The 20,696-nt window shown below is 44.5% G+C and overlaps 1 protein-coding gene across 1 annotated transcript in view; it reads right to left on the bottom strand.

Moving 5' to 3' along the window:
- Positions 1-456: 456 nt before the first annotated feature.
- LOC112250144 (mannosyl-oligosaccharide 1,2-alpha-mannosidase IA) overlaps positions 457-20,696 on the bottom strand; it is a 174,697-nt gene continuing 154,457 nt past the window's right edge. The window contains exons 8-12 of the mRNA XM_024420035.2: positions 14,527-14,642; positions 12,486-12,705; positions 10,748-10,920; positions 8,939-9,054; positions 457-3,604 (exon numbers count right to left, since the gene is read on the bottom strand). Coding sequence (XP_024275803.1) covers positions 3,478-3,604; positions 8,939-9,054; positions 10,748-10,920; positions 12,486-12,705; positions 14,527-14,642 — 752 coding nt within the window. The 3' untranslated portion in view covers positions 457-3,477. The remainder of the gene's footprint in view (positions 3,605-8,938; positions 9,055-10,747; positions 10,921-12,485; positions 12,706-14,526; positions 14,643-20,696) is intronic.

Genomic DNA, 20,696 nt, shown 5'->3' with positions numbered 1-20,696 from the left:
CACCCATATATCGCCAATAATGCTATTTAGGCCTATATAGGATTTGTAATGTCATCAACAGCTATTGTTTTAATTCAACTAAAATAGACAATACCTAGTTCTAGGGTTTCAAGCTCTGATTGATTACAAATTAATAATTTATATTTATTCACATCTCAATCTCAACCAAAAATCAAATCAAACGTCATTTAAAGTTTGATTTGATTTAGTCTTATTCTTTAACTGATCTTTTTGATTGAGATGGAGATGTGAAGCCAACATATCAATTATTAATTTGTAGACAAACTGGAATTAAAGCCAGACTAAGTCAGTGGCACAGATGGAACTATCCAAACAGATTGTTTTTGTGAGATTGAGACAGTTCTGAATTTCCTCTGATAAACACATTTGACCTGGTCTGGAAGCACTAATATAAATGATGTCGAGGTCATTTCAGAATGAAAACACCAAAAATGCTTGATATTAAAGATAGTTTTATTCACAATAGAAGTGTAACAAATATAGTTTATGAAACATTTTGCTGCTCATTTAATATCATTTAAGCTCATAAGATTTATATAAATGTATAATGGCATATTTGCCAGAATGGAATATTTACATTTCAATAACAAACCACACAAAAAAAACAGAACAGAACAATTCCTCACAAAATTAAACTTGCATATAAACCAAAATAAACTATGTGCAATGGAATGATTATCAGCATTATTGTACCATTTACATTTGAGGTTGTTTCACAAAACCATTAACAAGAGATTCACAAATAAAAGGCATTGTAATGTGAGAGATCATCAACACAATATTCAACCACAAAGTCAATTTGAAATGAACAGCACGTCTTCTAGTCTGCATATCTGAAACAAAGATGAAAGGAAATGGTTCATATGTCACGTGTTAGCATTTTACAGCGACTTGAAGTTTCTCAGTATCACTACGAGTAATCTCTGCTGCTCCCTAAAGCTGCAACAGTCAGGAGAACCACTTAGGCTCTCCGACAGTGCAGAGATGGTGAATGCAGCAATTTCATATCTACAGTGTATCACAGTGTATAGTGACGCTCTTCCCTGGAGCCGGAATGGCTACCGAACTGAACTAGGTAGTAGGGATGTCAGCCTACATGGATATCACAGTTTCTCTCATTAACATTGCTTCCTCCAGTAAGGTAAACAGGTATTATTATTATGTCTTAAAGAATGCTGTAGAAAGCAGAGTTTGGCTCCAGTAGTGGGCTGATATCAGCTTCTCAAACCTCTTGTCTGGTCTATCCTCTAATGTAAGAAAATGACTTCAACCATGACGAAGGCCCTTCTTCAAGACCTCTTGATCCTACCCCGTTTATTTCCCAATAAGATGTACTGTATGTGGACATCAGTGGCCCCTGACTGTGAAAGATGTACACTACAGAAGAACAGGACCACGAGACCTGGTTTGATACAAATCCGCTCCCCTTTAACTTTGCCTTTATGATGAGACAACAGAGTGGTTTGATGGGTCCTGTGGTCACCTGAAAATCCATTTCTGAGTGTCCATAAACTTCCATGTTCATAAGTGTGTTGGAGCGTGTGAGTGTGTAGTGTGTACTTCTGAATACGATATGCATGTACAGTGTGACCACTTCGATGTATTCATCATCTTGTCTTTATACAGTATTCAGCATGTATGTATGTATGTTCATATGTGAGTGTATGCCATCAGTGTAGTGGACATACAACCTTCCTTGCATCTTCTCATTGCATTTCAACACAACTAAACAACTCTTCTTTGTGCTTCCTCTTCTTCTGAACTGACTAACAGCTTCCTCTGATTGGTACCGCCAGAGCCATATATTTAGAGAGTTGGGCAAACTACGAATTTGGAATATTTCTTATCCTAGACATTCCGTTACATATCATTATTTAAATATTCCCTATGTAACATAAATGGGGAACTAACATGGCTGCCATAGAATGTTGAGGTGTCATGTAAATGCCTCATAATGCAGGAACCTCAATGTCCCACCTCTTTAAATAGATTGCTCTGGGTACCACGACACATTGTTTCAGCATTTTGTGCTGTCCAGAAGAAAGGAACAAAAAAGAAATCTCAACAAACAAATTTAGAACAACAAAAGGTAAAATAATCTTCAGTTCACATTTGATGGTACATTCATACGATGCATTCATTACATATGATTGACTCCCAAATTCTTGGTCTGATTCTGCCCTTGTCTCCCCCACACTGTCTCCCTCCCGTCTCCCAAATAATGCACCTAAACAACAACACAGGGCCCATTCTCTCCACAGTGCAACCAAGGTGCCTGATGCCAAACCTTCCTTCCTATGTACTATGGAATAAATTAACAGCAAAGCAACTATTTTACATCACATGGATTAATGTCTCTACCACCTGTAATAAAGGAACAAACAAACAAAACAAAGCACATGTCAACTTTGTCAATTCAAAAACAAAGGAACATGATGATGGGGGTGGGGGACTAGGCTGAATGAATTGATGACATGTTGGTAGAAGGAATTAACTCTACTGTCCACACGTTCCATACTTCAGGAGGAAGGGAACAGATAGATAGTCAACATTTCTACTTATTTAAAAACAGAGGTTGTTCTCAGTGCAGGTCTTTCCCATCAAGGTACTTCATCTCCTTTAATACTCTATGTTGACCTGCTACACTCATCTGACTGGACTGGTGTATTACTGGTGTTCAACACCAGATGTCAGTGTGGTAGAGGAGGTGACAAAGCACTCAATCAACCATGCCATCTGAACAATGATGATGATACCTACCTACCGGTTTAAATGAAAAACCTTGCCATTTGCCTGAACTGCTTATTTGATAGACCATATTAGACTGAAAGGCACTAGTTAAGATTTGACTATCAAGCAGGTAAGGAACCAAGCTCTGGGTCTTAAACAGAAATCCACCTAAATGGTCCATTGTTAAAGTGTGACTAAAATCATACTTACGATAAGAACGACACAAATGTGATATGTTGATTGACATTGATCTATTGTCAGTCACACCCACAAACACATACCTCAAATGGTGGAAAGAACGAAAGAAAATAAATGACAAAGCTTTCTTCAAATCAGTATGGCTTTTTTTGGAGTGACGGCAAATCTTACAGCGCAGTGTCCTGTTCTCCTCACAGAGGAGGGTAGATTTACAGCACTGGGAGGGGGGAGCATGCAGACTATCTTTACAAGATGACAAGAGGAGAACTCTTGGATGAGGTGGTTCCTCCCAGTCCCCAGTAGGGGGCAGTCTGGCTCTGGAGAGGCAGGCAGCCGGTCCGGTTCCATCTGGTCTGGTCAGGGACTCCAAAACAGGAGAGTCCAGTCTGCCAGGGAAGCGGCCTGCCTGGGTGAGCTCCACCCATGGTGGGGGAGGAGTAAGAGACAGCTCCGCCCACTGCTCAGAAGGGGAGGGGGTAGAGTAGTTTGGTGGTGGGAGGGGTCAGGGGGTGATCCAGGAGGACCACTCTACTCCAGCTGGCTGGGCTCGTCTGTCATCTCCTTCCTAATAACAGGGAGGGGGTGGGCCTCGGTGTTGAACACCCAGTGCTCCAAGGGAAGATGGTCATCATCAGAGAAGAGCAGGTACAGGTATCTGAGAGAGAGAGAGAGAGAGAGAGAGAGAGAGAGAGAGAGAGAGAGAGAGAGAGAGAGAGAGAGAGAGAGAGAGAGAGAGAGAGAGAGAGAGAGAGAGAGAGAGAGAGAGAGAGACTCAACTTAGCTCAAACACTCATATGTGATCAACAAAACATGAGGACCTCAGACCGACCACTTATTTAAACCAACAACCTCAAGTCCTAGTTGAGTTCTGACTGATGCAATCATGGACAACATCTACTAGATGTCTGAGAGTGTCAGAGACGGTGGTGGGCCGGGGGTGGTCTCACGAAGACACGTCCCAAAACCAACTCAGGGAACAACCAGTTCAGGAGCTGTCCCATGCCAGTATTTCCCTGCCAAGCTTAGGGAGAGCCAAGCCAACAATGCAAATCAATGAATAAATAAAAATGACAAAAGACTAAACAATTTCTGTTTCCTTTGGCAGAAAACAGCAGCTTGGTCACCGCATGCCAAAAGCTATCGCACTCGGCATTACGTTTTTGCGAGTGAACCGGTCGCAAATCAAAAGTTGATTCCAGAACCAATGGTTGGGGGACGAGTGGAGGTGGATCTATACCCTACACGTCCTTAATCAGGTACAGAGGTGACACTTGTTGGAACCGGATTACGCCATGCCCACCCCGAGTCCCCACGGTGACCTTGCGGACACCACTCCATGTTCAGAGAGAGAGATTCAAAGACTCAATCATGGACACTCGTGACAGTTGTGGCTGCTTCACATGATGTATTGTTGTCTCTACCTTATTGCCTTCATGCTGTTGTCTGTGCCCAATGATGTTGTACCATGTTTTGTGCTGCTGCCATGTGGTGTCGCTACCATGCTGTGTTGTCATGCGTCGCTACCATGCTGTGTTGTCATGCGTTGCTACCATGCTGTGTTGTCATGTGTTGCTACCATGCTGTGTTGTCATGCGTTGCTACCATGCTATGTTGTTGTTTTAAGTCTCTCTTTATGTAGTGTTGTGGTGTCTCTTGTCGCGATGTGTGTTTTGTCCTATATTTATTTATTTAATTAATTGAGGCCTTTTGCCTTTTGGTGGGCCGTCATTGTAAATAAGAATTTGTTCTTAACTGCCTTGCCTCGTTAAATAAAGATGAAATCAAAATAAATGAAGATGGAGAATGAGACAGAGTGAGAGAGAAAGGAGAGGTGGCTCCAGATGTTACAGAGAGGGATGATTAAAGGCTGTGGGTGGGAGAGTCCAGGCACTCCTCCCAACAGTTAAACCACACCTGACCTACCAGATCAAGAAACAGCTAGGGGGAGGAACATTGAGTCCATCACAGTCAGTGAGCCCCCAGTGTTCTCAGAACTCAAGTGATTACTCAAAACTCAAAGCCCCATTGCACTACACTAGGAATGATGAATAAAAGTAAAATAACTCATTAAGTCACAGCATAGCATCCCTCTTTAACAGTGTCTCGTGTCCTAATACTGGGAACAAAGTGAACATCGGGAGGGCTTTTGGGCCCCTTCATGTTGACAAGTGCTTAGCTTTTGATCTGGGGGAACATGTTAATGCAGTAGACCACGGCAACAAGCCTACAGCACAGTCCACCTCTCTGGGAAGGAACGGGAGGAGGAGACAGCAAAGCAAACAGCCAGATATACACTGTTTTCAGAGTCATCATTACTAATGTGACCTCACTCCAAGAGAGGAAGGAGGAGGACCCTGGCTATGAGGCAGAAAGAAATGGAGAAAGGGAGGAGAGAGAGGAGAAAGGAGAGGGGAGACAGGAAGAGAGGGCGAGAGGGAAAGAGAAGCAGAAAGAAATGGAGAAAGGGAGGAGAGAGGAGAAAGGAGAGGGGAGACAGGAAGAGAGGGCGAGAGAGGGAAAGAGAAGCAGAAAGAAATGGAGAAAGGGAGGAGAGAGGAGAAAGGAGAGGGGAGACAGGAAGAGAGGGTGAGAGAGGGAAAGAGAAGCAGAAACAAAATGGAGTGGAAGAAAGTAGGGAGTGAGGGAGAGCCAGTGTCTAATAGATGGATTTTGCAAGCATCAGTAAACAAGACATTTGGGGAGGCCTGGGATCTGGAGACCCTATTCGCCAAATTGCATCACTTTCCACCACCATTAAATACTACAGACGTTTGAACGGCTCTATTAAGCGGTGGGACTCACACAGCGTTTCATAGCAGCATCAGTCAGAGAGGCAGATTAGCCCAGGGGTTTGACCACAAAAGGAAAATAAACACCAACATCAAAGTGCTGCACAGTTATTAAATGCACAGGAGGGTGAAAACATATTTAACTTTTCTGTCAAGCAAGTCTCCCTCCCTCACTTAGCCTCTTATCCTTACTCTAGCCCAACCTTGAACCTATCATCTTTTCCTCTCTCCCCGGGTCCCCCCTTTCCATCTCTCTCTTCATCTTCCTACCCCTCTTTCCCTTTCTTTCTCTCCCTCTCTCCTGCATGCAGCTTGTTGTTATCTCACTGAGTCATGGTGACGTGGCTGTGGCTACCGTACCTAGCCCCGGGGCAGAGCAGTGCCAAGCAGGGGAGGGACACAGAGCAGAGCGGGGACACAAAGAAGAGCAGGGACACAGAGCCCATGACCTCTCTATAAGGTCACACCAGAGTGCTGTGACAAGGTTCCAACAAGAGGGGAGCAAAACAACAGCACTGACTCTCAATAGAAACAAAACAACACCACTGACCCTCAATAGAAACAAAACAACACTACTGACCCTCAATAGAAACAAAACAACACAACTGACCCTCAATAGAAACAAAACAACACCACTGACCCTCAATAGAAACAAAACAACACCACTGACCCGCAATAGAAACAAAACAACACCACTGACCCTCAATAGAAACAAAACACCACCACTGACCCTCAATAGAAACAAAACACCACCACTGACCCTCAATAGAAACAAAACAACACCACTGACACTCAATAGAAACAAAACCACTGATCCTCAATAGAAACAAAACAATACCACTGACCCTCAATAGAAACAAAATACCACCACTGACCCGCAATAGAAACAAAACAACACCACTGACCCGCAATAGAAACAAAACAACACCACTGACTCGCAATAGAAACAAAACACCACCACTGACCCTCAATAGAAACAAAACACCACTGACACTCAACAGAAACAAAACAACACCACTAATCCTCAATAGAAACAAAACACACTCACTGACCCTCAATAGAAACAAAATACCACCACTGACCCTCAATAGAAACAAAACACCACCACTGACCCTCAATAGAAACAAAACACCACCACTGACCCTCAATAGAAACAAAACAACACCACTGACCCTCAATAGAAACAAAACAACACAACTGACCCTCAATAGAAACAAAACACCACTGACCCTCAATAGAAACAAAACAACACCACTGACACTCAATAGAAACAACACCACTAATCCTCAATAGAAACAAAACAACACCACTGACCCTCAATAGAAACAAAATACCACCACTGACCCGCAATAGAAACAAAACACCACCACTGACCCGCAATAGAAGCAAAACACCACCACTGATCCTCAATAGAAACAAAAGAACACCACTGACCCGCAATAGAAACAAAACAACACCACTGACTCGCAATAGAAACAAAACACCACCACTGACCCGCAATAAAAACAAAACAACACCACTGACCCGCAATAAAAACAAAACAACACCACTGACCCGCAATAGAAACAAAACAACACCACTGACCCGCAATAGAAACAAAACACCACCACTGACCCGCAATAGAAACAAAACACCACTGACCCGCAATAGAAACAAAACACCACTGATCCTCAATAGAAATAAAACAACACCAATGACACTTAACAGAACCCATAGAGAGGGGGGTTAATGCTCTCTCAGACCAGGATTAGACTGTAAAAAAGACAGAGATCCATCTATACACCATTCTATAGTCCATCTACTCCTCAGGCATTCTGCTCTTATCAATGGTGAAAGTGGAGAGGAGACAGAGAGAAATTGAATTGAGAGGGGGGGGGTATAATGGGCTCAGTAAAAGCGCTCTGTCTGTCTGTCTGCCTGCCTGCCGCCACCGCCTCCTCTTATCTATCTCTGTGTGTGACTGCTGCTATCTCTGAGAAGACTGCTGAGGTCCCTGTAGTCCACAGCACACTGCCTGCCTGTCTGTCTGAGCCGGCCGTGACAATACAATATACCCAGGACGTCAGTAGTTTCTCCTCAGAGGCCCGCAGGCACAGCACAGACAGAGGTAGAGTACTCAGTGGGGGAAGGACATTATTCTACTTCTGATCTGTTTTGAAGTGTTCAAACAAACTGAATGTCAGGAATACAACATAAAGAGACGTCTGTTTTTCAAGGTGTGATGAAATTCTAGAGCAGATCTTAGATGTCATGAAACGGTGTGGGTGACAAACTCATCCACACACGATAAGATGAAGATAACTGTCTAGTTGGCATGATGGGGAGGAATATTCATGAACCCACCTGTCCCATTATATTTAAGAAAATCGAATACTGTAGTTATTCAAGGGTATGTTCTGGGGGAGGATGTAGGATAACAAAATCATGCCAACAAACCTGATGTATTTTTATCTAATGGACTAACAATCGCACTTGACTTTTTTCCCCCTCTTACTAGCTCGGATTATGCTGATAGCTACTTTATTGAGGAAAACTGTACTTACTTCAAATCAAATCAAAGTTTATTTGTCACATGTGCCAAATACAACAGGTGTAGACCTTAGTGAAATTATTACTTACAAGCCCTTAACCAACAATGCAGTTTTAGAAAAATAAGTCATGAAAGTATTTACTAAAATAAACTGAAATAGTAAAAAAAGAAGAAAATAGAAAAGTAACAAATAATTAAAGTGCTGCAGTAAAATAACAGAAACGAGGCTATATACAGGGGTGACTGGTACAGAGTCAATATGCGGGGGTACAGGTTAGTCAAGGTAATTGAGGTAATATGTACATGTAGGTAGAGGTAGTGACTACGCATAGCTAATAAAAAGAGAGTAGCAGCAGCTAAAAGATTTGGGTTGGGGGGGGGACACTGCAAATAGTCTGGGTAGCCATTTGATTAGCTGTTCAGGAGTCTTATGGCTTGGGGAAAGAAGCTGTTAATTAAGAAGCCTTTTGGACCTAGACTTGGTGCTCTGGTACCACTGTGATATGTGGGTCTTCCACCCAGCCATCTTAAGATGAATGCACTAACTGTAAGTCACTCTGGATAAGAGCATCTGCTAAATGACTCAAATGTAAAGGCAAGGTGAAAGTTGTAATGCTCGGTATTCAGATGCCTCTATGCAGAATGACAGTGTGTGACTAGAGGGTCTTACTTGAGTGTCTCGGCCAGGTAGAAGCTCTGCTGGACGTCATCATGGTTGGGGCTGGAGGCGTAGACGTCCCGCACTCCACTGTAGCCCCCCTCCACACGACAGTGCTTCTCCAGAGCCTGAGAGACACAGAGAGAACAGACAGTAGACGGGGGACAAGAACGTGAGAGTGGAGGGAGAAGTGTTGAGCTGACTCTGTTCTTATGTCAGTGTGTTGGAGATGTATGCACGGTGCTAGCTAGTTGCTGAGTAGGCACATTTCAATTCAGTGTGGCTGCTCTCTGCCTGGGGGTAGGGGGGAAGAGGAGAGGAGGGGAGGCTGCCTTAGGCACAATGACTCAGGGAGAAAACAGGGCTGATGAGGAAGGGGCTGGGGCTGTAGCGCTCACACATCCACATTCAGTCTGGCTGAACAAGGTTGAGGTACAATATCTGCAGGCAGGTAGAGAGGCAGGCTGATTTATGGCTAACACAAGGCCCATCATAGGTAATCTCATGTCATTAGTGGATACAATTACACAGCTCTGGGATCTGGGCAATCAGCATTGCCACTGTTCTGTTGCAGCATGGCAATGATACAGCAGACAGGGGAGAGTGACAGAGAGAGAGAGGGAGAGCAAAAGAAAGAGCGAGAGAGAGAAAGGAAGAGTCTCAGAGGTTTTGGAGACTCCTGCACTCAGAACTAGCCATGAGTAGACCTGAATGAGCACCCCTGTGCCCCCATTCAACCTCCATCCCACCTCCATCCTCTCCCCCACGGTCGCGGCCGGCTGCGACAGAGCCTGGGTGCGAACCCAGAGTCTCTGGTGGCACAGCTAGCACTGCGATGCAGTGCCCTAGACCACTGCTCCACCCGGGAGGCCCTTTGCGGGTACTATTTAATGAAGCTGCCAGTTGAGGACTTGTGAGGCATCTGCTTCTCAAACTAGACACTCTAAAGTACTTGTCCTCTTGCTCAGTTGTGCACCGGGGCCTCCCACTCCTCTTTCTATTCTGGTTAGAGACAGTTTGAGCTGCTCTGTGAAGGGAGTAGTACACAGCGTTGTACGAGATTTTCAGTTTCTTGGCAATTTCTCTTATGGCCTTCATTTCCTTCATTTCTCAGATCAAGAATAGACTGACGAGTTTCAGAAGAAAGTCCTTTGTTTCTGGACATTTTGAGTCCGTAATCGAACGCACAAAAGCTGATGCTCCAGATACTCAACTAGTCTAAAGAAGGACAGTTTTATTGCTTCTTTAATCAGGGCAACAGTATTCAGCTGTGCTAACCTAATTGCAAAAGAGTTTTCTAATTATCAATTAGACTTTTAAAATGATAAACTTGGATTAGCTAACACAACGTGCCATTGGAACACAGGAGTGACGGTTGCTGATAATGGGCCTCTGTACACCTATGTCGATATTCCATAAAAAAAGCTGCCGTTTCCAGCTACATTAGTCATTTACAACATTAACAATGTCTACACTGTATTTCTGATCAATTTGATGTTATTTTAACGGACAAAAAAAAGTGCTTTTCTTTCAAAAACAAGGACATTTCTAAGTGACCCCAAACTTTTAAACGGTAGTGTATAACTTTATGATCTGGATGGACTATCTTTGCAATTTGTTTATTTTTGTTTGCATATTTAGCTAGAAGCCGCTATGCAAATTCACTATTACCTGTGCTAATTTTGTTAGCATTTTGGTAATAGACGGCCAATGGCGACCACTTGTGTACTAAGCCGATAATATAGTAAGTCCCGGGGTAAGAGAAGGACGGTATGACGATATGAAAATCGGGATACTGCCCAACCCTACTGTAGTTCTCACCTGCACGGCCTCCCAGCCCCACTCCCTGTACTTAGGGTCGTGGGTGAACCTCCACATGTACATGTAGGTCTCTATGACCTCTGGCCTCAGGATGAAGTACTTCTCGTTCTGCCGCGTGGCGATGGCCTCCACGCCTCCGTCAAACCTGAACGCCTCTGGGCCCAGCTTCAGGGCTATGACATGGGAACAAAGGAAGAAGACAACATGTCAACAAAAAACCCAGCTCTAGGGGAAAGTAAAGGACACAGAATGTCAAGAGAACCAAAAAAACTCAACTTCAGTTCCTGGATGGAGCATGAACCCATGACAACATTTCACAGCCAAGAGACCAGATTATGAGTAAGTTCAAAAGGTAAAGGGAGTTCGTCATGTGATTTTGTGTGAATTAAGAGTTTAGCAATATTGTTATTTCCTGTAATCCCTGTTTGATGAGAACTAGCACCTATGCACACAGCAGGCAGTGCCTCAGCGGGGGTAGGGGGAGAGGATGGAGGTGGGATGGAGGTTGAATGGGGGCACAGGGGTGCTGTGGAGTTAGGCAGGGCCAGGGGATTACGCTGCTTCATAGAACCGTATTTTAATCTAATCTAGTGATGTCCTCAGCCAGTTCTGTTGATAGTAAATATATAGTTAGATGGATAGATAGTTTGTAGTGATGGAGGAAAAAAATTGATAGTTGCATATCGGCATATAATCTTTTACGATATAGCGTATCGTTTTGACAATATTGCAATATTATTTTTGCACTAGTTTGCTGTACCTGCACCAAAACCCCCAGTATTTTCCCTTCATAGCTTGTTCTCCATCTTCTTTTGAAATAAGGAGCCAATTCATTTTCAGAACTTAAATTTATGACTGATCAAAATTCACTTTCTCATAGCTCTCTTGTCCTTTTGCACCAAACACATGGTGAGCAATATGTTTGGAACATCAAATCACAATACATATAGTATCGGTACGTAAGTATCGTGATATTATTGTATTGTGAGGTCCCTGGAAATTCCCAGCCCTAATAGATTTTCTGATGGTCAATCCGGACCAGAGGAAGTGAGAGAGGAGAGACCCTCTGACTCAGACTAACCTGGCTGGCACTATGCTCTGTCTACCCAGCAGCCCTTCTGGCCTCAGAGAGAAACCAGGCTCAACAGCTCCTGAAGAGAAGTGAGTGAGTGAGTGAGTGAGTGAGTGAGTGAGTGAGTGAGTGAGTGAGTGAGTGAGAGAGTGAGAGAGAGTGAGAGAGAGTGAGAGAGTGAGTGAGAGACAGTGAGTGTGCTGTTGTTGACACCCATACCTCCTTTTGTCTAGGATTCAGAACTAATATGGTCTCACCTGGGAGGGAGAGAGTTTTAGACTAAAAAAGGTAAGGCCTTCAGAGAGTAATGCCAGGTACTATGATCTTGCAGAGCGGAGCTACAGTATTAGGTTTCTATGATTGAAACAATATCTAAAGGAGGTATATGAAAGAGAGACACTTTACAGAGAAGGGGTATGCAACTCTGGTTCTGAAGGGCTGCAGTGTGTACAGGATTTTGTTCCAGCCCAGCATTAACTCACCTGATTCAACTAATCACAGCCTAATCTGAAGATTAACTGGACTAGTTGAATCAGGTGTGTTCAAGCAGAATACAAACAAAAGCCTGTACACACTTGGGCCCCGTTGCCTACCACTGCTGTGTAGAGGGAGACACGGAGACTGATGTTCCCCAGACGACGGGGTCAGTCAGTCAGTCAGACTCACTGGTGCGGGCGTAGGACTCGTGGCAGGTGCGGGCAATCTCTGAGGCCTGCTCCATCTGGTGACCCGTCTTGTCCTCGGGCGCTCCGTCCGCCCCCAGGGCGATCATGCCCCCGGCGAAGCACGTCAGGTGACCCATCTTGTGCTCCAGCAGGCCGCCCTTCCACTCAGCGATGTACGTCAGTCCCCCGCTGGACTTCCTCATCAGACTGGTCTCAATGGCCTGGAGGACAATGACAAGAACGGAAGACAGATGAGCACTCTATCCACTCCCAGTCCCAGACGAGAGCCATTCCCCTGCAAATGGAGTAGAACCTTCCGGAACATGAATAACTACAGCCCAAATAGCATCGTTAAGCTTGATGAAGCTGCTTTTGCAGGAAAACTAGGGGTCCTGGTCACCAGCCACTGTTATCTATTTTCTGTGGCGGCGTGGACTCAAAGTTCCTATTTGTCCCTGACATTTACACATACACACAAGGCCACTTTACCCAGATATATTCTCAAATGGCGGGCGTGTCCCACCCACAGCGAGACATGACACCAGGTGTCATTCAGAACAAAGGGTGGCCCCTCTCCTCCACTAGCCACACAGCAGGTGTCCAATATGGTACCATCCCATGACTGACAGACAAAACATAGTTATTACAGAAATAATGGGCCATTATTGATGTAGAAAGAGATATAAACCTACCTTTTAACATAGGGAATAAATAACCGCAGCTAAGACGAGTCGACGGAATGCTGAAGCGCTACACTATTACAGGTGCATTCTCTGATACGCCTAATTGATCACCACGTCATTTGGCACATTTCTTTTCATATTCATTGGGTTTGCTTTTCTCCTGCTGGGGGAAGACCTAAGAAAAATAAATATGGCAACTCTCCTGAAAGTAATGACATTTTCAAAAGATGATTCAGATCTGTGCTTTTGCAGTGACACATCAATCAAATGGGCCGTGTATAGGCGGCTGGGCTTTATACGCCGCGATCCGCCTCAGAAAACCAGCTGATTAATATTCCCCTAAACTGGCTATTTCATTTCCTTTGGTCTCTTTAAAGGCAGCCTATATTCTGTTTAGCAACAGCAAGCCTGACAGACAAATAGACCTGGGCTGGGCCAGAACAGGAGCAGATAGACACAGGCAGACAGCAGCGCATCTTGTTCAGCTTCTCTTCTCATTGGGGGGGACAAAGAGACACAGAGAGAGAGAGAATGTAGGCCAGGCCGGCACTGAGGCGAGGATGCCAAGGAGCCATTAATAAGAGAACAGAGTCTGTCCTAACCGCCTGCCTCTCAACATGCCTCACAGTCTGCCTGACCCAAATAGAGGATGGCATGGCGTGGCCATGGGGACCCTCTCGCTGTGGGTGACCTGCTTGTGGTGATGGCAGGCAGGCGGACGGGCGGGTAGATACGCAGGTGTGGTGGGGAAACGAGGCTGTCTGGGAGGGGACTTGAGGAGGGAGGGTAATATCCTGGAGCAGTCCGGGTCCTTGAGGACCTCTGCACAGAGAGAAACATCTTTATCTCCCACAGGACAGGCTGCTTGGCTCTAATGAAACAGAGAATTGGGCTAGCAGCAGTCAGAGCCCATCTCACCAGACAGAGCTCTGAGTCTGGCTGCCCCCCATCCACTGACAGCCTTCAACCCTACTTGAACTATCTCCTGTGGAGTGCAGTTTGTACTCCACACTCAGAAATAGACAACTCCTACCTGGCGTAGCATGCTTCAAATTCAGACTCCAACCCATACTTTTATTGATTTCTGACTCTGACTGTTCACAGTAATGGAAGAAATGTAACTGTTGTTGACACACAGACAAGCGCTTTCAATCGAGGTCGAAAGAGCCTCTTGACAAGGTATAGTCAGTGCTTCAGATAGTGCTGGTACTGTAGCCATTAATCTCAGTAAGACAGGAGAAAAGCTGAGTAGAGAAGATGAGGAGAGGAGCGGAGGGGGAATAGAAAGGAGGGGGAGTAGAAAGGAGGGGGGAGAGGAGAGTAAAAAAGAGTGTAGGCTAGGTTTCTGGAGGGGTTTACCTGCAGAGCTTCGTAGTAGAGCTTCTTGCCCTCCTCGTCTGTCTTGTCCGACATCAGCCAGGCCTTGAGGAGGTACTCATAGAAGCTGTCTCCCAGGCCGCCCACTGACACATGATCTACAGGACAGACACAAAACAAAAGAGTAGAGGATCACGCTGGGGTCTGGCTAATAGACCTACTCTCATCCCGTTAGCACCCCCCCACCTCCTTCCTTCCCTTCCCTCCCTCCTTCCTTCCTTCTTCCTCCTCCTGTGGCCTGCTTCACCTCAGGATGATGTATGGCCCAATGATGCTGGCCATAATCTCACCACCCTCGAGGTTGATTACACAGGAAGGTGACCCCTAAATGCCTGCTCAGCCTCAACGATAGAGGGACATGTCTGGCATAGGCCAGGTCGAGGGGACAGGGACGGGAATGGGGACAAAACCCAACAAAGCTACAACAGTAATGTGATTAGACTCCTTTGATGGCTGATGTATTGAAGATGTATGCAGAGGAGAGATTGTCCTTCTGATGAGTTTATCAGCTCCCCCAGGCATGTCCCTGTCACTGTGTGTGTGTGTGTGTGTGTGTGTACACCTGTGAGCGTGTGTAAAAGAGGGAGAACGTGAATGTGTGCACATCTGTCTGTGACTGATGTAGTCTGTTTATTTATATGACAGATAATGTGTGTGTGTGTGTGTGTATCGAGCAATACCACAACGTGACAAAAAGACAGAGGGTCTGTGCACACAGAGACATTCAGTGCGGTGAGGGGCTGTGCTTTGTGCTGCGCCCGGTGATGGGATTGTACTCTCCTGTCCACTTCACCACTTCACTATCTGAGGAATGAGTCTCCTGGGTCTGGGAGAGAGAGCCCCAGCCAAGCCACTCTGTTTGTCATATTGATTGTCATGCCCCTCATACATATGTATATGTCATTAACAGCCACAGAGTTGTTTGGGAGATGGAGATTCGTCTCCAGCAGGAATAAAGGCGACAGGACAGAGCACCAGAGGTAGGGGTTTAGAATGTTGCTGTAGGCCTTAAAGGGGCTGTACTTTCTGGCTGACTGGGGTCGTTTTGGGCCTGTCTGACTCCATGCCATAAGGGTAAACAGGTCAGAGAGAGAACACAAGGTCAAGGATCTGATCATGGCCCTATCTGATGACAACACACACTAACATACAAAATATGAGCGGGAGAGGCTGTGGACATGGATAACAGGTTGATTGTGTGTGTCTGACTGAGGTTGCTGGGAGAGACATGGTGGTGGCAGGTCCTCTCCAGGCTACAGACTGACACCTCTGTGTAGGTGACTTGGGGACGTTATCACATCATGAGTATGAGGTGTGTGTGGTAGCTTGTGTGTGTGTGTGTGTGATATGAGTAAGTGTGCATCACCTGGTAGATGGCTAGTGATGGCTGTTCAACAGTCTGATGGTCTGGTAATAAAATCTGTATAATAGTCCAAACACCTGGTAATAGAAGCTGTTCAACAGTCTGATGGTAATAGAAGCTGTTCAACAGTCTGATGGTGATAGAAGCTGTTCAACAGTCTGATGGTAATAGAAGCTGTTCAACAGTCTGATGGTCTGGTAATAGAAGCTGTTCAACAGTCTGATGGTGATAGAAGCTGTGCAACAGTCTGATGGTCTGGTAATAGAAGCTGTTCAACAGTCTGATGGTAATAGAAGCTGTTCAACAGTCTGATGGTAATAGAAGCTGTTCAACAGTCTGATGGTAATAGAAGCTGTTCAACAGTCTGATGGTAATAGAAGCTGTTCAACAGTCTGATGGTAATAGAAGCTGTTCAACAGTCTGATGGTAATAGAAGCTGTTCAACAGTCTGATGGTGATAGAAGATGTTCAACAGTCTGATGGTGATAGAAGCTGTTCAACAGTCTGATGGTAATAGAAGCTGTTCAACAGTCTGATGGTGATAGAAGCTGTTCAACATTCTGATCGTCTGGTAATAGAAGCTGTTCAACAGTCTGATGGTCTGGTGAAAGAAGCTGTTCAACAGTCTGATGGTCTGGTGATAGAAGCTGTTCAACAGTCTGATGGTCTGATGGTAATAGAAGCTGTTCAACAGTCTGATGGTAATAGAAGCTGTTCAACAGTCTGATGGTAATAGAAGCTGTTCAACAGTCTGATGGTAATAGAAGCTGCTCAACAGTCTGATGTTAATAGAAGCTGTTCAACAGTCTGATGGTCATATAAGCTGTTCAACAGTCTGATGTTAATAGAAGCTGTTCAACAGTCTGATGGTAATAGAAGCTGTTCAACAGTCTGATGGTAATAGAAGCTGTTCAACAGTCTGATGGTAATAGAAGCTGTTCAACAGTCTGATGGTAATAGAAGCTGTTCAACAGTCTGATGGTAATAGAAGCTGTTCAACAGTCTGATGGTCTGATGATAGAAGCTGTTCAACAGTCTGATGGTCATATCTGTTCAACAGTCTGATGGTCATAGCTGTTCAACAGTCTGATGGTAATAGAAGCTGTTCAACAGTCTGATGGTCTGATGATAAGCTGTTCAACAGTCTCATTGTAATAGAAGCTGTTCAACAGTCTGATGTTAATAGAAGCTGTTCAACAGTCTGATGGTAATAGAAGCTGTTCAACAGTCTGATGTTAATAGAAGCTGTTCAACAGTCTGATGGTAATAGAAGCTGTTCAACAGTCTGATGGTGATAGAAGCTGTTCAACAGTCTGATGGTAATAGAAGCTGTTCAACAGTCTGATGGTAATAGAAGCTGTTCAACAGTCTGATGTTAATAGAAGCTGTTCAACAGTCTGATGGTAATAGAAGCTGTTCAACAGTCTGATGGTAATAGAAGCTGTTCAACAGTCTGATGGTAATAGAAGCTGTTCAACAGTCTGATGGTCTGGTGATAGAAGCTGTTCAACAGTCTGATGGTAATAGAAGCTGTTCAACAGTCTGATGGTCTGATGATAGAAGCTGTTCAACAGTCTGATGGTAATAGAAGCTGTTCAACAGTCTGATGGTCTGGTAATAGAAGCTGTTCAACAGTCTGATGGTAATAGAAGCTGTTCAACAGTCTGATGGTCTGATGATAGAAGCTGTTCAACAGTCTCATTGTAATAGAAGCTGCTCAACAGTCTGATGGTAATAGAAGCTGTTCAACAGTCTGATGGTAATAGAAGCTGTTCAACAGTCTGATGGTAATAGAAGCTGTTCAACAGTCTGATGGTAATAGAAGCTGTTCAACAGTCTGATGGTAATAGAAGCTGTTCAACAGTCTGATGGTGATAGAAGCTGTTCAACAGTCTGATGGTAATAGAAGCTGTTCAACAGTCTGATGGTAATAGAAGCTGTTCAACAGTCTGATGGACTGGTAATAGAAGCTGTTCAACAGTCTGATGGTTATAGAAGCTGTTCAACAGTCTGATGGTAATAGAAGCTGTTCAACAGTCTGATGGTGATAGAAGCTGTTCAACAGTCTGATGGTCTGGTAATAGAAGCTGTTCAACAGTCTGATGGTAATAGAAGCTGTTCAACAGTCTGATGGTGATAGAAGCTGTTCAACAGTCTGATGGTGATAGAAGCTGTTCAACAGTCTGATGGTAATAGAAGCTGTTCAACAGTCTGATGGTCTGGTAATAGAAGCTGTTCAACAGTCTGATGGTCTGAAGCTGTTCAACAGTCTGATGGTAATAGAAGCTGTTCAACAGTCTGATGGTAATAGAAGCTGTTCAACAGTCTGATGGTAATAGAAGCTGTTCAACAGTCTGATGGTGATAGAAGATGTTCAACAGTCTGATGGTGATAGAAGCTGTTCAACAGTCTGATGGTGATAGAAGCTGTTCAACATTCTGATCGTCTGGTAATAGAAGCTGTTCAACAGTCTGATGGTGATAGAAGATGTTCAACAGTCTGATGGTGATAGAAGCTGTTCAACAGTCTGATGGTGATAGAAGCTGTTCAACAGTCTGATCGTCTGGTAATAGAAGCTGTTCAACAGTCTGATGGTCTGGTGAAAGAAGCTGTTCAACAGTCTGATGGTCTGGTGATAGAAGCTGTTCAACAGTCTGATGGTAATAGAAGATGTTCAACAGTCTGATGGTAATAGAAGCTGTTCAACAGTCTGATGTTAATAGAAGCTGTTCAACAGTCTGATGGTAATAGAAGCTGTTCAACAGTCTGATGGTCTTGATAATAGCTGTTCAACAGTCTATTTTTGTCTCAACAGTCTTTGATTCAGCTGTTCAACAGTCTGATGGTAATAGAAGCTGTTCAACAGTCTGATGGTGATAGAAGATGTTCAACAGTCTGATGGTAATAGAAGCTGTTCAACAGTCTGATGGTAATAGAAGCTGTTCAACAGTCTGATGGACTGGTAATAGAAGCTGTTCAACAGTCTGATGGTAATAGAAGCTGTTCAATAGTCTGATGGCCTGGTAATAGAAGCTGTTCAACAGTCTGATGGCCTTGTAATATAAACTATTTTTTTTGTCTCCTCGTCTTTGATTCACCTGTACTGTCTCCATCACGACTGTGGGCCATGTCATTGGTGTGATAGGATGTCCGTCATGACTGTGGGCCAAGTCATTGTTGTGATAGGATGTCCGTCATGTCTGTGGGACATGTCATTGGTGTGATAGAATGTCCGTCATGACTGTGGGCCATGTCAATGGTGTGATAGGATGTCTGTGGGCCATGTCATTGGTGTGATAGAATGTCCGTCATGACTGTGGGCCATGTTATTGGTGTGATTAGATTGTCCATCATGACTGTGGGCCATGTCATTGGTGTGATAGGTGGTCTGTGGGCCATGTTATTGGTGTGATAGGATGTCCATCGTGTCTGTGGGCGATGTGATTGGTGTGATAAGACGTCCGTTGTGTCTGTGGGCCATGTCATTGGTGTGATAGAATGTCCATCATGACTGTGGGCCATGTTATTGGCAGCTCCACATAGGAAGATATGAAAGTCAAGCAGCTACTTGGCTCAGAGGGAAACTGTACTGCACTGACTAAATTCAAACATCCCATCAATAACAACAACAGCAACACCAGAGCTTTGATAGGCTGTCTATACTGTACAGTGACTGAGAAACGCAGAGACACTGAGAACGGCAAGACCATTTCTATGAGATCACCCTCAGGTGGTTCCTGTCTAATGTACAAGTAAACACCGATCACAAGTGACCTATATGTAAAATATCCTCAGGGGTCAAATGGTCCGCTGTGAACCTTTCTATTTTTGGAAATCACATCCAACATTACCATCCCTATACCCTCTAGATATGTCACTTGAGTTGTTTTTCTTTACATGGAAATTCTTCTTCCAGCTAACACTGACCATATAGCCCACATTAATACGTTGAAAAATACAAACTTTTAGAGGTGGTTTATGCAATGTTTGTCTTGGAACTTTCTCTATGTTTGAGAAAAGCTTGGTTTGGCATTATTGTTTTTTATTTGACCTTTATTTAACTCGGCAAATCAGTTCAGAACAAATTCTTATTTTCAATGACCGCCTAGGAAAAGTGGGTTAACTGCCTTGTTCAAGGGCAGAACGACAGATTTTTACCTTGTCAGCTCGGGTATTTGATCTTGCAACCTTTCGGTTATTAATCCAACACTCTAACCACTAGGCTACCTGCAGCATTACTGGCGTAGTACATCTACCTTCCCCTAGGCAGTCAGCAAATCACAGAGCCACTTTCCTCCTAACCTGGCTGGCTCCAATCAGAATAGCTACATGTAATTACAATAATAATACTACATTTCAAAGACCCAAATATGTAGAGTCATCCAGAGAGACTCAGTTGTCCACTATATTACGGAGTTGCAAACAACACCCAGATTAATCCATGCAGAAAATCCCTCCGAGTGCCTCTCGAGTTGTACAGTGTTAAGACACTGAATCACGGTGCTAGCTGTGCCACTAGAGATCCTGGTTCAAGTCCAGGCTCGGTTGGCGCCTGCCATGACCGAGAGACCCATGGGGCAGCGCACAATTGGCCCAACGTCGTCCAGGTTAGGGGAGAGTTTGGCCGGCAGGGATGTTCTTGTCCCATCGCACACTAGCGATTCCTGTGGCGGGTTGGACGCAATGCACGCTGACACGATTGCCAGGTATATGGTGTTTCCTCCGACACATTTGTGCGGCTGGCTTCCGGGTTAAGCGGGCATTGTGTCAAGAAGCAGCGTGGCTTGGC

This window comes from Oncorhynchus tshawytscha, linkage group LG05 (assembly GCF_018296145.1).
Source record: "Oncorhynchus tshawytscha isolate Ot180627B linkage group LG05, Otsh_v2.0, whole genome shotgun sequence".
In the NCBI taxonomy this organism is placed as follows: Eukaryota; Metazoa; Chordata; class Actinopteri; order Salmoniformes; family Salmonidae; genus Oncorhynchus; species Oncorhynchus tshawytscha.
Note: the sequence above shows the minus strand (reverse complement) of the source record. Positions and strands in the feature narration are given on the sequence as shown.